Source organism: Chrysemys picta, chromosome 4 (assembly GCF_011386835.1).
Source record: "Chrysemys picta bellii isolate R12L10 chromosome 4, ASM1138683v2, whole genome shotgun sequence".
Taxonomy (NCBI): Eukaryota; Metazoa; Chordata; order Testudines; family Emydidae; genus Chrysemys; species Chrysemys picta.
The window spans coordinates 53,536,284-53,553,261 of NC_088794.1; the positions used below are offsets into that span (position 1 = coordinate 53,536,284).

At 48.4% G+C, this 16,978-nt stretch overlaps 1 protein-coding gene across 1 annotated transcript; it reads left to right on the forward strand.

The window, feature by feature from the left end:
* The first annotated feature begins 1,831 nt into the window (after positions 1 to 1,831).
* On the forward strand, positions 1,832 to 3,521 carry LOC135983381 (carbohydrate sulfotransferase 6-like). The gene is made up of 2 exons (XM_065594965.1): positions 1,832 to 1,949; positions 2,218 to 3,521. Exon 2 carries the CDS (start codon positions 2,231 to 2,233, stop codon positions 3,383 to 3,385), a length of 1,155 nt encoding a protein of 384 aa, XP_065451037.1. The 5' UTR covers positions 1,832 to 1,949; positions 2,218 to 2,230; the 3' UTR covers positions 3,386 to 3,521.
* The last annotated feature ends 13,457 nt before the right edge of the window (positions 3,522 to 16,978 follow it).

Sequence of the window (16,978 nt, forward strand, 5' to 3'; positions counted from 1 at the left end):
CAACAATAACAACCATCAAGTCAGTATAATGAAAACCAGAACTCTGCTTTTTAAACACACCAGGGGGCACAGCTCCAGCTGTGATGCACTGCTTTGCACCACGCAGCTGTCGGAGCCTCACCAAAGGCTTCCTTTCTTTCCAGGCTTCTGTCTCTCCCACCAGCTGGGAAATTCAACCCAGGACAAGGCTGAAAAAATGGAAAGGCCCCATCCAGGGAAATACTTTGGCTTCTCAGGGGCTGTATAAACCCCTTCTTGATAAGGAAAAGAGAAAAAAATGTGTCTTTCCTGTGACGTTGTGCAGTCTATATGGTTTTATAAAAACTAATAAGTCAATATAATGTAACAGAGATAGTTTTAGAGAAAATACGGTAATAAGTGAATGTAAGTAACTGGGATATGCCTCATGCAAAAGGTCTCTTGTAAGGTATCATTACAAAGCTTATAATCTACTGAGTGTGATCATCTGATTTGTATAAATGTACCACTCTTGTATCTAAAACTAGAAATATAAAATGTAACTCTGAGGGCCTATTGTAATTGTGTAAAGTGTGGACCATTAATGATGGTTTGGAATCTTGATGACTCCCATTGTCTGCAGATGGCTGTATTTACCTGTGAGTCTTCCTGTATATGTGTGTGCTGGCAAGTGAGTAATGAAGTCTTGCAGTGACATGTGATCATGTCACCTGAACTGGAATCCATCTTTAACCTGGTGCTTTTCCAGTGAGGGGGGGGTGGAAACCCAGAGAGACAAAGAGTTCCCGCCTTATGCAAAAGATATATAAAGGCGGGGAAGAGAACAGAGAAGGGGAGAAGCCATCATGAAGAATCCCCTAGCTACCACCTGAGCTGCAACAAGAGCTGTACCAGGGGAAAGAATTGTGCCCAGGCCTGGAAGGTGTCCAGTCTGAGAAAAACTTACTGAAACATCTCTGAGGGTGAGATTATCTGTATTTAGTTTGATTAGGCATAGATTTGCGCATTTTATTTTATTTTGCTTGGTGACTTACTTTGTTCTGTCTGTTACTACTTTGAACCACTTAAATCCTACTGTCTGTATTTAATAAAATCACTTTTTATTTAGTAATTTACTCAGAGTATGTATGTTTTCAGGTAAACTTGCAGCTTTGGGACAAGTGATTCAGACCCTGGGTCTGTGTCTGGAGCCAGACAGGAGTGTCTGGCTCAGCAAGACAGGGTGCTGGAGTCCTGAGCTGGCAGGGAAAACAGAAGCAGGGGTAGTCTTTGCACATCGGGTGGCAGCTCCCAAGGGGGTTTCTGTGATCCAACCCGTCACAAAGAAGGAGCCTCTCCACCCCCCCCAGGATACTTGAAGGAGACTGAAACAAAGGACAGTAACTACAGGGGGTGTGAGTGATTGCTGGACCCAGGCTAAAAGGAGCTTAGCCTGTAAAAGGGAGCACTCTGGAACTGGTGAGGAAATTATCTGTATTCAGTTTGATTAGGCATAGATCTGCGCATTTTATTTTATTTTGCTTGGTGACTTACTTTGTTCTGTCTGTTACTACTTTGAACCACTTAAATCCTACTGTCTGTATTTAATAAAATCACTTTCTATTTAGTAATTCACTCAGAGTATGTATTAATACCTGGGGGAGCAAACAACTGTGCATATCTCTCTATCAGTGTTATAGAGGGCGAACAATTTATGAGTTTGCCTTGCATAAGCTTTATGCAGGGTAAAACGGATTTATCTGGGTTTAGACCCCACTGGGAGATGGGCATCTGAGTGTGTCTCTCCCACCAGCTGGGAAATTCAACCCAGGACAAGGCTGAAAAAATGGAAAGGCCCCATCCAGGGAAATACTTTGGCTTCTCAGGGGCTGTATAAACCCCTTCTTGATAAGGAAAAGAGGAAAAAAATGTGTCTTTCCTTTCTCTGGAGAAGAGTTAGGAGCAAGATGCTGCAGTGACTTACAGCACAGGTGGGCATCTATAGCATTCAATCCTACTCTCTCCTAGTGCGTAGGCTCACAAACAGGCCCACAGCCCCTTTTATCTGCTTTCACCAGAGACCATTCAAATTTGCTGCCAGAATGTCATTGCTGGCAAGGCCGTGCTCTGTTTCCCCAGAACAGGGGTGCTGCGGTTTTCTCTGAGGTCCAGTCCTGAGTGTTCTGGCTTCCCACGGTGTTTGTTAACCCAACAATCTGAAGGCACTCACTCTCTCTCTCTCTCTCTCTCTCTCCTCAGGCTCTTAGCCACCATGCTGAAGTCAAACAAGACAATAGTGATAGTGTTCCTGGCAGTTCAGTTGATTGTTTTCATCTGCTTCCTCTCTCAGCTTCGCAGCAGCTATTCCCCCCAGGAAGAGAAGCCAGCTCAGGTGCACATCCTCATTCTCTCCTCCTGGCGGTCAGGATCTTCCTTCACTGGCCAGCTCTTCAGCCAGCACCCTGATGTCTTCTACCTGATGGAGCCTGCCCGGCATGTGTGGACAGCCATGTACCAGAACAGGGCCAAAGCCTTACAGATGGCAGCACGTGACCTCATCAGGTCTGTCTTTCTGTGCGACATGTCTGTGTTTGATGCCTACATGTCTACACAGAGGAATAAATCTGATTTATTTCAGTGGGAGGCCAGCCGGGCCCTGTGCTCCCCCCCTGCATGTGACTACTTCCAGCGCAACCACATCATTTCCAAAACTGCCTGCAAGACCTTCTGCAGCAGGTACCCATTCAGCAAGGTGGAGGAAGCTTGCAAGACCTATAGCCACACAGTCATCAAGGAGGTCCGGTTCTTTGATCTGACAGTTCTCTATCCCCTTCTCACTGACCCCTCCCTGAATCTCAAAATCATTCACTTGGTTCGCGACCCCAGGGCTGTGTTCCACAGTCGTGAGAAAACAGTGGCTGCTCTGATAAATGACAATAACATTGTGGTGGGGCCCCAGAAGAGCCAAGAGGAGAGGGGGCCCTACAACGTGATGCAGGAAATCTGTAAAAGTCACATCCGGATTTACACTGAAGGCAGCCAGGCCCTTCCCAGCTTCCTCAAAGGCCGCTACATGCTGGTGCGCTATGAAGATATTGTCAGCGATCCCCTGGCAAAGGTTGCACAGAGGTATAAGTTTGCAGAGCTCCACCTCAAACCCAAACTTCAGGTGTGGGTGTACAACATCACTCATGGGAAAGGCTCAGGGATGCAGGCCTTTGACATCGACTCCAGAGATGCAGTGAATGTGTCCCAGGCCTGGAGGAAGAACCTGCCCTTCCAGAAAATAGCAAAGTTGCAAAATGTGTGCAAAGATGCCATGGACCTATTGGGTTATCGACTAGTGATGTCCGAGGAAGAACAGAAAGATATGGCACTGAACCTGTTATTTACCCAGGGCCTTCCACCCAGTGACACGGGGAGCTGAATTTAGAAAATTTGCCTCCTGTTTGTCAGCTGAAGGCTGCAGAATTCAGAACTGTGTGCACAAGTGAAAATATATGTGTGTGTGTGTGTGCGCGCGTGTGTGCGCACGTGTACAGAGTGAAACTAGAGTTACCATATTTCAACAATCAAAAAAGAGGACGGGAGGAGCCCCACCCTAGCCCCGTCCCTGTCCTTCCCTAGCCCCACCCCTGCCCCTTCCACTCCCTCCCACTTCCCGCCCGCCTCAGAACCCCCAACCCTCCCCCCCACTCCTTGTCCCCTGACAGCCCCCTCCTGAGACCTTCCCCCCATCCTAACTGGCCCCCTAGGAACCTACCCCCTACCTGTCCCCTGACTGCCCCAACCCTTATCCACGCCCCAACCCTTATCCACACCCCCACCCCAAGACAGACACCAGGGACTCCCACGCCCCATCCAAGCACTCCCCACCCCCTGGCAGCCCCCCCCAGAACTCCCGACCCATCTAAACCCCTCTGCTCCCTGTCCCCTGACTGCTCCGATCCCTCTCCCCACTCCTGCCCCCTGACAGCCCCGCCCCCAGAACTCCCAACCCCCCCCCCACTCCTTGTCCCCTGATTGCCCCCTCCTGGGACCCCTGCTCCTAACTGCCCTCCAGAACCCCACCCCCTATTTATGTACAGGCGTGACTACCTGCCCTTTCCTGGTTACTATACGCGGCCAGTCCGCATCCACATCCAGTAGTTAAAATAAATAAATAAATAAAATAATAATTTAAATTGGAATTTCATCCATTAATAAGTATTTATTATATAGTTAAAACCATTCTATTGAAGGGCAGATATTAAATAACACTAAATATGTTCATGTTCAAAACAATATTAAAAATTTGAAAATTTAGAGCATGGAAACCAAAATAGCTAAAATTTAGTTTTGGCAAGATACACGGAATGGAAACTCCGGGATCTTTACCTGTCACTGAATATAGCCATCATACCAATAGTGGAATATAAAACAAGTCTACATATACTCTCCTTAAAATTTTTACTTCTGTCCATTCCCAATAATTGTAACAAATCATTATTACCTTCACTCCACTTGCCACGCGCCCCAAGCACAAAACCAAAGAAGTGGATATTTTTACCTCCCGTTAAGTTTTTAATTTCTTCCTCTAACTCAAGATAATAAGCCACCTTCTCACTGTGGGCTTGTTCCAAACTTCCGGCATTATCCTCCCATCGCACTGTAACATCAACCACCACTGCTGTATCTCCTTTTATAAATATAATATCCGGCTTTCTTAACTCACCCTTACTATTTCTCAAATGGGGCTCTATCATTGCCTTCCACCCTAATTTACCAACCTTATCCACAACTGCAGACACTACTCTATTATGCCTTTTTATCCTAGCATTCTTAGTCTTATAACATTGTCCTGAGATATGGGGAACAGTCTCCCGCACTTTACCGCACCATCTACAAAGAGCATTCACACCTCCTCTTCCTCTTGCTAATGTCTCCCTAGTAGGATAAATATTTGCCCTAAGCTGCAATGCTGCGATATACGCTGATGATTTAACTTTACTAGAGTTTCTAAAAATCGAATTACTAATTAAATCATTTTTAAAATATTTTATCCCTATTCCCTGACATCTCAGTTCCGACCATCTTAAAAATTCCTCTTCCCTCCATTTCTTGGGATGAGATGTTACTGCACTAAATGACAATATTTTATCCACAAGATTTTCTCCTGCATATAGATAAGATAGGTCCATCCAATCATCTCTCGAGACAATATGTCTCCTCCATTTACGAATTAACATATTTGGGATTTGCACACTAAACTTAGTGAGAGCTAAACCACCATCCCTACCTCTAGAATAAAATATCCCATCTGTGGTACACTGAGGTAAATGTAAAATCTCTTTAACTATTTTTCTAACTAACACATCAAGATCGTCTAAAAGATTAAAAGGGGGTTCTATTAAAAGAAGATTATAAAATAGCTTTGGTAAGATGTATGTCTGTAAAATTAATCTTTTTTGGGCCGGTTTTAATGGGGCCTTAATTAAATTCTCACTCCAATCTTTCAATTTTTCTTTAAGTACCGGTCCCCCTACACCTATCCAGGGATCTATTCTAGCCCCTAAATATTTTTCAAAATCCCCTGGTTGAACATATTCAATCTTCTCTGACCCTATCTGCCAATTATCCTTAGGATTAACTACATAGGTTTTATGTTTAGTTAAAATATGAAAGCCTTTCGTTTTCTTCACATTAACAGAGAGATTAGTATTTTTACAAAACTCCTCTAAGATACCCAAATTTTTGATCATTCCTTTATATGAGCTACTTAAAATTGCCACATCATCGGCAAAAGCCAATGACGTGATACTATTACCCTTAACATAAAAACCACTTCCTTCTACTTCTAATCTAGTTAAAAGGGGATCCATAGCAATATTAAACAAAATTGGGGACAACGGGTCACCCTGCTTGACCCCCCTCCTAATTAAAATAGACTCAGTAGCTTCATCACCCACCCATACCCTAGTTGTGCAATTATCATAAAGGTCCCTAATAATATCTATAAAATGTTCATCTATACCAAATCTTCCCAACCCGGCTATTATATGTCCGTGTCCCACAGAATCAAATGCTTTAGCCAGGTCTACGAACACTATTGCAATTTCATTCCCATTTCGTTTAGCCCCTTTAATCAAATTATCTAATATAGCAATATTTTCCTCACACCCAGGGGCGGATATAAACCCTTTTTGTCTACTACATATCTTAACTGTTTCCACCAGTCTTTTTGCTAATATTTTGGTATAGATTCTAATCCAAACTGACCCAATTGTCAATGGTCTCCAAGATGTTAACTTCTTCATTTCCTCCTCATCTTGTGTCTTTGGTATTAAAATCGTTCTATTTTTCTTAAATTCATCTGGTACCTGTCTATTTAGAAACCATATATTAAAAATTTTTGTAAGTATTAAGGAGTCTAAATTAAGAATATCCCACAAATTGCTCACTTTTACTTTATCTGGGCCAGGAGCACTATCTTTTCTTATTTCTGTTAAAGCTATTCTAATCTCATCCACAGAGATCGGACTCATTAATATATCATTATCCGCATTCTCTGTGGATGATGGCCACCCTATCATATTACCATGTCCAATTGTTCCCAAAATATTTACATAGTATTCCTCAATTTCTTTCATAGGGATAGCACACTTAGCCTTATATGGCTCTCCCATTATAATGCGAGTCAATCTTCTTCTATCCTTATCAAATAATTGTTGATAGAATTTATACTTAGCTTTCTTTGTAGCATATCTCCTAATTGCATTAAATTGCTTCCTTCTCCCCTCCTTTCTAATCTTCCCTTTTCCTTTATTCCTCAACTCTATTTGACTTTCATTTCTAGGGTCCTGTCCCTCTACTAATGAGTAACATAATTTTTCCAACATTGCCCATCCGAGAGCTTTTGTTAAATCCTCCTTTAATAATCCTTCAATTTCCCCTAAACTATTTATTATTTCTCTTCCCTCCCTACTTTGTTTTCCCCGTTTACATATTTTCTCCACTAAATCCACTTCTGGATGTCCTTTTAGTGGGAAAATCCTCTCTCTTGGGGGCGGAATTTCTAATATATTTACTCTAATGTCCTCTACCTCAGTCACTTCCTCCCTATCTCCTGTTACCACTAACTTCTTCTTTGCTAATTCTCGTCTTTTATCTGATATTTGTTTATTCGTTTTGGTCCTCATCTCGCTCTCAATACATTTATTTATATTCCTTTTCCCAATATATTTCCTTTCCAACTGTATAAGCTGCGCAACCTCATCTTTAGTCCATATACGAGATCTAGTCGATCCCTCTTTGATCTTACTTTTAGCAGCCATATCTTCTTTTCTTTGCTCATTCCTCACAGCAGGGTGTCTATGTCTACAGTGTTGGCTCAATCCAGATCTAATATGAAAACCAAGCCCACAGACCGAGCACGTATGGCTCTTCATTGGGGTATCCGCCTTCTTAGGTATGCACTTGGGGTAGTGGCAAGCTATATTATGATATTGAGAAGATTTTCCACATTTACTACATACAACTCGTATGGCTTTACTTTTATGAACCACATTAATGTGTTTGGCCCATTTACCAAATGTTGGTAATATCTGGGGACATATTGGACAATTAAAACTATCAACGGGATACTCTAAATAAAAAACCCCATCCTTCCACAAACTACTTTCTAATATATTTATATTACTACCAATACTGTTAAGATCCTTATTACGATCCCTATTAAAATCAGTACTTGATTCCCTAACATATGGATCATCAAATGTACTTAAATACTTAAAATCTGGATTAAAACTGTCCATAGTTAAATCATTAAAAGTGTCCCTTGTAAAAACCATCGGTAAGATAGATAAAATCTCCTCACCATGATCATCACAAACATTCTCCTCTACCTCCTCTCCATGCTCCACTGGGAGGACTTGATTCTCACTCTCATTCTCATGAGACTTCATTATAGTCCACACCATTTTATCCATTGGTCCAGCGACCCTGATCACACCCCTAATATATTTAACACTGTCAGCCGGGGCATCAAAGCCAACAGCGGGGGCGTTATTAACCCGGTCCAGCGCCAATCCGGTATAAAAATATAAATTACTTTTTTCCATAGCTAAAAGATTTACCCTTCTCAGGGGGAAACTAACCCGTACCTGGGGGAAACTTACCCTTTCCAGGGGGAAACTAACCCGTGCCTGGGGGAGACTACCCTTACCAGGGGGAATCTAACCCTTACCAGGGGGAGTCAACCCGTACCTGGGGGAGGCTACCCTTACCAGGGGGGCATCCATGTGGCACCATATGGGGCTGCCCAACCCCGTCCCACACCCCACTGAATGTGGGATGTGGGTTCGTCCTCCGCAATCCGCCTGGCTATCCAAGCCAGTTACCGACTCTCACCACGAGGAGGTAGCGGTTGGACTTGCAATCCAGAGGCTTTCCTCAAAGAGGGGTCCCAAACAGCATAATGTCGAGCTCTAACGGGCGTGTGAGAAAAGGCTCAGATCTTGGTAGGGGTTGCCCCTATTGACCGGGCTCACGCCCACCCCCACCTCACCGATAACCCATTCTCTCACTACCCTCAGGCAATGTTTCCGTCCAAGCCCGACAGCTGAGAGGGTCCAGAGACGCATGGAGAGCCATTAAGAGAGCCAATTAAGCCTCCCTGTTCCTTGTCCCCTAACTGCCCCCCTAGGACCCTACCTGTACGCTGACTGCCCAAAACCTTACACCCCCAACCCCCAGACAGCCCCCCCTGAACTCCCGACCCATCCAACCCTGCTCCCTGTCTCTTGACTGCCCCCTCCAGAACCTCCCTGCCCCTTCTCCGACCCCCTGGCCCCCTTACCGTGCTGCTCAGAACAGAGTGCTGCGGGGCGGCGCGCTGGGCAGCAGGGGAGGGGGAGCGGGAGGAGCTCCAGACTGCCGGAGGCCCGAGGCGAACGGCCGGCCGGCGATCTGCGAATGCAGGGACGGGGAGGGAGGGAGAGAGAGGAGGGGAGTGGTCTCAAGTTGCAGAGGAGAGGAGGGGGAAGTGGAGGAGGGACTCTGGCTGCCAGAGCCCCGTGCGAGTGGCACGATCCGGCCGGCTGCCCTGTCAGCCGTGCGTGCTGTGCATGGGGGGGGGGGGGGGAAATCTGGACATTTACCAATTCCCCCCGGACACTATTTTTAACTCAAAAAAGCCGGACATGTCCAGCAGAATCCAGACGAATGGTAACCCTAAGTGAAACAGAGCACAGTTGGAGGCAGTGAGATCACTGATAACTTTCTTCCCTGCCTAACTCTGCCCTGCAGTCTCCACACTAAAAATACATTACAGCAATAAACAAGTGACCTTAGGTTGGAAGCACCCTCCAAGGCCCAGCAGCAAAGCAAGCCTTGTTTTTTCTGAAAAAGTCCACAGTTTAGGTGGGACAGTAAAAGGAGAAAACGCAATTGAGAGGGAACAGCACATCCAAGTAACAGTACCCAAAAGAGTCAGAAACCTCCCAGAAGGCCAATTTAATTAAACACCAATAAAACCACAATTAGCAGGTGCATTCCTGGAGCCCAGGAGGCACAGTGAGTGTCAGACACTCAGGCCCCTACCTGTACAAATTCCATGTAAATCCCAGAGTTTATGCATTTTTACCTAAGGATTTAGTGGATTATCCAGCACTTGAAGTTTTTAAATCAAGCTTAGTGTCATTTTAGAAGAGAGGCTCTAGCTCAATCATCAATTATGGGTTTGTTGCAGGATTCACTTGATGAAATTCTCTGTCCTGTATTCTGCAGGAGGGCAGCCTGGATGGCCACAATGCTCCCTTCTGGCCTTAAGCATCTAGGAATCTATGCAAATATTAAGAGTCTCGGAACAGGTTTAAAACTCAGGTAACCCAAGTATCCTTGGTACACTCAGTTAGTTTTCAAATCACTGTCAAACTACATGTAATCAGGGGATGGTCCTGCTATCGTGGTGAATTTGCCTGGCTTCTATACTGCCCCAGGGAGAATTGAAGGGGACAGGGTCTGAGTCGCCACCTCAACAATATTTACCGGATGCCTGCTGGAGCTCGAGAACTCCTCTGCCTTGCTCCCATCTGACAGAGCCCTCGTAACCCTGGTAAGGCTGGGGCCAGGATCACTGGGGGCTTACCCCCAGTCTCCTTATGGGTCTCTCAGGACCGGGGCTAGGGTCTCCCCACTGTGGGGTACTCTCCCCTCCCCAGCCACTTCCCTGATCCAGTGATCATTGCATTGAGTTTAAACCTCGTACAATTTATTAACCAGCAACTGTAAACCAATCAGGGAAAAATGGAGCGGGTGAAAGGATCCAGAGACCAACACAATGGGCACCGGGACACCATAAACTTCACTTTCTCTGGGGCTAGTCACAGCCTATTTCTACACATCCCAAGTCAGACACCTACCCTGGGGTGAGGGGTGGGGGATACACTCTCTCAGGCTCCGGGTAGCAGGACGCTTCTTCCCAGCATCAGCCCTCCCACTGGGGTCGTGGTCCCTACTCCCCGTCTGGCCTTCAAGGCCCTCTTGTCTGGTACCATCTCCCTCCACTGAGCCTTCTGCCCAGGGCCCCCCCTCACTTTCCTCTGCTGTTCACTGTGCTCAGCTCCAGTTTGTTTGTGGCATGGCTGGCGTCCGTTATCCTGGCTCTGGCCCCACAGCTCTCTGCTAGAGCTCAGCCCTGGCTCCCCACTGGTGCCGCTGGACAGCGCTGCCACAGCTCTGGCTCCCCTGGCTTTCATCATAGAATCATAGAATATCTGGGTGGGAAGGGACCTCAGGAGGTATCTAGTCCAACCCCCTGCTCAAAGCAGGACCAATCCCCAACTAAATCATCCCAGCCAGGGCTTTGTCAAGCCGGGCCTTAAAAACCTCTAAGGACGGAGATTCCACTACCTCCCTAGGTAACCCATTCCAGTGCTTCACCACCCTCCCAGTGAAAAAGTTTTTCCTAATATCCAACCTAAACCTCTCCCACTGCAACTTGAGACCATTGCTTCTTGTTCTGTCATCTGCCACCACTGAGAACAGCCGAGCTTCATCCCCTTTGGAACCCCCCCTTCAGGTAGTTGAAAGCAGCTATCAAATCCCCCCCACTCTTCTCTTCTGCAGACTAAACAATCCCAGTTCCCTCAGCCTCTCCTCATAAGTCATGTGCTCCAGCCCCCTAATCATTTTTGTTGCCCTCCACTGGACTCTTTCCAATTTTTCCACATCCTTCTTGTAGTGTGGGGCCCAAAACTGGACACAGTACTCCAGATGCGGCCTCACCAATGCCGAATAGAGGGGAATGATCAGGTCCCTCGATCTGCTGGCAATGCCCCTACTTATACAGCCCAAAATGCCATTAGCCTTCTTGGCAACAAGGACACACTGTCGACTCATATCCAGCTTCTCGTCCACTGTAACCCCTAGGTCCTTTTCTGCAGAACTGCTGCCTAGCCACTCGGTCCCTAGTCTGTAGCAGTGCATGGGATTCTTCCATCCTAAGTGCAGGACTCTGCACTTGTCCTTGTTGAACCTCATCAGGTTTCTTTTGGCCCAATCCTCTAATTTGTCTAGGTCCCTCTGTATCCTATCCCTACCCTCCAGCGTGTCTATCACTCCTCCCAGTTTAGTGTCATCTGCAAACTTGCTGAGGGTGCAGTCCACGCCATCCTCCACATCATTAATGAAGCTATTGAACAAAACCGGCCCCAGGACCAACCCTTGGGGCACTCCGCTTGATACCGGCTGCCAACTAGACATCGAGCCCCGGCTCACACCTGCCGGTCCTGTCAATCCAGCTGACTTGGAGTGCTGGCCTCTCTGCATTGGCCTGGGGACCTGTCAGTCTCAGAATCCTGACTTTACTTCAGTCCTTCCCCTTTCTCGCAGCACTGGGAGAGGACCAACCAAAAGACACATTCAGTGTTGATGTAAGCCATGCCCCCTTACAGTCATCATCTTCTCTCCAGATTAGCTTTACAGGGCCCAAATGCAGTGTTGCTAACTCTTGTGATTTTATCACAAGTCTTCTGATGTTTGGTGAAGAAGAATCTGAAAACGTGACCCCCAAGTGCACCCTTCAGACTCAGAAATCAAATGGCAAATAATAAGCCCTCAAAATGTACTATTATGGTGCTGTGGTAGCACCTGCTATCGATTTCTATTCATTTTGAGAATGTATTACAGGTTTCATTTTATAGGGGTAGTTCTTTTTTGGTGCCCCTTTTGCAGTAAACCTGAAACGCTCTGGGCTGGGGCTCTACGTTGCTCCTTCTGCTGCTGATTCAGACAATATTAGTTATACAAAGCGCTGTTTGTTAATAGAGCACATTTTAGAATAAATACTTCTACTGCTGTCTAGAAAATAGAGTGTCACCCATTGGGATAGTGTGTGTGAAGTCCTTCTCTAGTTGATGGTCCACAAAGAGGCAATTACTCTTGGAGTTAAAGCAGTAGGGGTCTGAACTGGGAATCTGACGGTTGAATGTTCAAATGCTCCTGCTGATCTGCGTGGGAGATATTCTGATTACATGTGATTCACACAGTCAGAAGAAAACTGGGCTAATCAATAAATTATGGTGTGAATCACCAAAAGAATACAGGCGCCTCACATTTCAGTCATTGGTCACGTGTCTGGTCACACATTGCAGGCGTCACAGATTAGTAGGTTTGAAGATTTTTGAGTGATATTTCACACTAGTAGGCCAGACAAACACAGTAATTAGACATGCTAGGGGAATGCAGCCACTCCTGGCTGTATCAGGTTCCAAAAGTCCATGAGAGGCTACATCCTTGGGCTGGCAGGGAGCTGGACTTCTGCCATGTGTACTGATGTCTATACTCCTAGTGCTGGGTTGACAGGGAAAGAATTAACCTTGTCCTAGGAAGGCCACAGCTGTTGCCAGCACAAGGTGCCCGAGGACAGCAACAGCGGGTTCGTTGCCCGGTGTGCTTCGCGTCAATAAACACACCAGGTGGAGAAGCAAACAAAGTTTATTTGGGATCCCAAAGCGGTGCTAGGAGACTGGCACGTCTCAGATCAAGCACATTAACAGGAACAGTTTTTCTTCTTTTATACATTTTGCAGTTAAGCCTCACTCCCCCCCTTTCCGCTCTAGCCCTCCCTCCCCCCCCCCTTCCTCCCTCTACCCCTCCCGTCCCTGGTAATAGTTAAGTCATTCTTGGCAGCTATAAGCCTAGCTTGTTAGTAACTTCTTTAAACCGTTATCTTGTCCTTTTTCCCTTCAGCCAGAAACATGCAGGCCTCATTATTACTGCTTGAGCAGGGGGTTGCACACAGATAACTGGTTGCTTACATATTCCAATTGCACCTGGCTTTTGAGGTTGATTAGAGTTTAAACATGGAAGGATAGAGTTTGGTTCACTTAGGCCTAGTGCAGGAAGGCTTCATTGACACTTCATTGTGGCCTTCCACCCTCCCGAGTTACCTAGGGTGATGCCTAGTGACGTCAACACAGCTGTTTGCAGTGATTGCAAAGACTCTCAGGAGACAGGTAGGAAAAAGAGAAAGAGGTAATAAGGTGAGAGGAAGGAGGGGTGTAAGGGGAAGAACTTGCCAGGCTCTCCAAAGGGACTAAACCCTGGGAAGGGCTATGAGAACTATTGGGCTATTGCCTCAGGCAGTGGAGGACTAAACCCCGTGTATCAGGGCAGTAACCCCGCTCCTGCCCTGAAGGGCTTAAAACAGCCCTGCAAGAGGGCTGTGGCAGGGAACCAGTAAGCCTGGGCTGATTGGGGAAGCAGCCGCAGCTGGGCCACGCCCCAATCAGGCCACAGCAGGCCCTATAAAGGGGCTGCTAGGCTGGAGCTAGGCAGTCCCTCCCTAGCTGTTGAAAGGGATAGACCTGGCTTTTGAGTGAGGTACCTAAAGTGGAGCAGGGCTGGGGAAAGGCCAGAGGAGCTGGGGAGCTCTGGCCTGGAAACTCCCCCAGGCTGCAGGCCTTGTTAAAGGTCAAGAAGGGTAATGGGGTTGCAGAGGGGCAGCCCAAGGGCAGGCAGAGGCAACAGGTCCAAACCCTCCCTGCCAATGATGAGTAGCACTTACACTGCAGTCCGCCCCAGTGAGTGGGGGCTAGATGGTGACTGGCAGTAGCCAAGGGTGAGGTGGGGTTGGGGGTTCCCTGGGGAGGGGAGACCCAGTGAGACTGTGGGGTACTGCATGGGGTGGAACCAGGGCCAGTGCTAGGTTTTTTGCTGCCCCAAGCAAAAAAAATTTTAGCTGCCCCCCCCACCCCAGCCCTGGGCTCTCACCCCCTCCCCTACCAGTGCCCTCCCTCCCTGCTGCCCCAGCCCTGGGCTCTCCCCACCAGTGCTGACTCCGTTCGCTCCCCCCTCGCCTCCAGCCGGTCCGGTGTTAGCAGGGTCAGGATAAGCAGCGGGGCTCCCAGGCTGCGCCTCAGCCCAGGGTCCCTCCAGCCAGGGCTCCTGCCTCCAGGACTGGCTGGGACCCAGGAGGGCAGAGCCGGGGGACCGCCCTGGCAGGGGCCTGAGGAGCCGGGACAGGGCAGCCCCAGAAGGAGCGGAGCCCTGGAGAACGGGACGTGGGCCCCGCATGGCAGCGCCCTGCCCTCTATGGCCCCACTGCTGCTTCTGGCTGCCCTACCGCAGGCCCTGGGCGGCTCGGGCCGCTTTGCCCAACCTCAGCTGCAGCGCTGCGGGGCGGCCGCCCTGCGGCACCTGCAGGTGGCTCCGTGCACGGCCAGAGTGTCCCCTGCTTGGAGCCCGCCCGGCCCAGCCACAAGGTGCGGGTGCTACTCCCCCGCGGCTGGTGGCGCGAACCACAGTGGCCCCAGGGTGCCCCGAGCACATGACGCACTGCTGCTGCCAGGGCCCGCTCTAGGCTTTTGCCGCCCAAAGGGGGGGAAGAAAAAAAAAAAAAGGATGGCCGGAATGCTGCCCCCGAAAATGTGCCGCCTCAAGCACGTGCTTGGTTTGCTGGTGCCTAGAACTGGCCCTGGGTGGAACCCTGAGGTAAGGGGCACCGGGGTCTGGGAGGGACACTGGGGCCAGTGGCAAACGGGACACCAGACTGCAGAGGGCACTCCTGAGTGGAAAGAGCTAATTCCCTGGATCAACTGCAGGAGGTGCTACAGCAGTGAGTCATCGCACCACCACAAAGGGGAGAACCGGTGGGCCCAGAGAAGTGCAGGAAGACCATTGAGGCTGTGATAGCAGATGACAGGCTTTATGTTAATGGGGTATTTTGGACATTCTACTCTGGAAGACTTGGAGGCTAAACCTCTTCCAGTCTCCCACCAAGGTGGAAGAAAACTGCCACCCATAGAGGAAACTGAGGCACAAGTGAACTTGGTGGTAGGACTGCCTTCCCACATGGGGATGAAGTGTCATAGACACAGCCTGGATTGAGCCATATCGCAGCATCACACATCCTTCAGGGGGTTGGTGCAGCCTGCAGTGGGTTTAGCAGCACAGGTTCTCTCTTGCTTCCCAGGCACATGCAGCTCCCCTTTTCTCTTTCTGATTCCCTGAGGAGCTACTCACAGGAGCTAACCACACCTGTATAACAAAAGCTACATTTAGGGTATGTCTACACTACGGGATTAATCCGAATTTAGATAATTCGGATTTGAGAAACAGGTTGTATAAAGTCGAAATGAATGCGGCCACACTAGCACATTAATTCGGTGGTGTGCGTCCAAGTACTGGGGCTAGCGTCGATTTCTGCACCGTTGCACTGTGGGTAGCAATTCCATAGCTATCCCATAGTTCCCGCAGTCTCCCGCGCCCATTGGGATTGTGGGTTAAGATCCCAGTGCCTGATGGGACAAAAAACATCGTCGCAGGTGGTTCTGGGTACAGCCTCACTTCCTCCCTCCCTCCCTCCCTCCCTGCATGAAAGCAATGGACGGCAGACAACCATTTTCGCGCCTTTTTTCCTGGGTGGGTGAACACTGCAGACTCCATACCACGGCAAGCATGGAGCCCGCTGAGCTCAAGACAGCACTCATGAATATTGTAAACACCTCGCGCGTTCTTGTGGAGTTTATGCTCAGCCAGGACCAGAAAAACGAGGAGAGGAGGCAGCGGCAGCGCAGCGACAAGCATGATGAGGACATGGACACGGACACGGATACAGAATTCAGTGAAACCACAGGCCCCGGTGCTTTGGAGATCATGTTGTTAATGGGGCAGATTCTAAACATGGAACGCCGATTCTGGGCAAGGGAAACAAGCACAGACTGGTGGGACCGCATAGTGTTGCAGGTCTGGGACGATTCCCAGTGGCTGCGGAACTTTCGCATGCGTAAGGGCACTTTCATGGAACTTTGTGACTTGCTGTCCCCTGCCTTGAAACGCCAGAATACCAAGATGAGAGCAGCCCTCACAGTTGAGAAGCGCGTGGCGATAGCCCTGTGGAAGCTTGCAACGCCAGACAGCTACCGGTCAGTCGGGAATCAATTTGGAGTGGGAAAATCTACTGTGGGGGCTGCTGTGATGCAAGTAGCCAAAGCAATCACTCAGGTGCTGCTACGAAAGTTTGTGACTCTGGGAAATGTGCAGGCTATAGTGGATGGTTTTCCTGCAATGGGATTCCCTAACTGTGGTGGGGCGATAGACGGAACCCATATCCCTATCTTGGCACCGGAGCACCAAGCCACCGAGTACATAAACCGCAAGGGGTACTTTTCAATGGTGCTGCAAGCACTTGTGGATCACAAGGGACGTTTCACCAACATCAATGCGGGCTGGGCGGGAAGGGTTCATGACGCTCGCATCTTCAGGAACACAACTCTGTTTAAAGGGCTGCAGCAAGGGACTTACTTTCCGGACCAGAAAATAACCGTTGGGGATGTTGAAATGCCCATAGTTATTCTTGGGGACCCAGCCTACCCCTTAATGCCATGGCTCATGAAGCCATACACAGGCAGCCTGGACAGGAGTCAGGAGCTGTTTAACTACAGGCTAAGCAAGTGCAGAATGGTGGTAGAATGTGCATTTGGCCATTTAAAAGGTCGCTGGCGTTCATTATTGACTCGCTCTGACCTCAGCCAAAGAA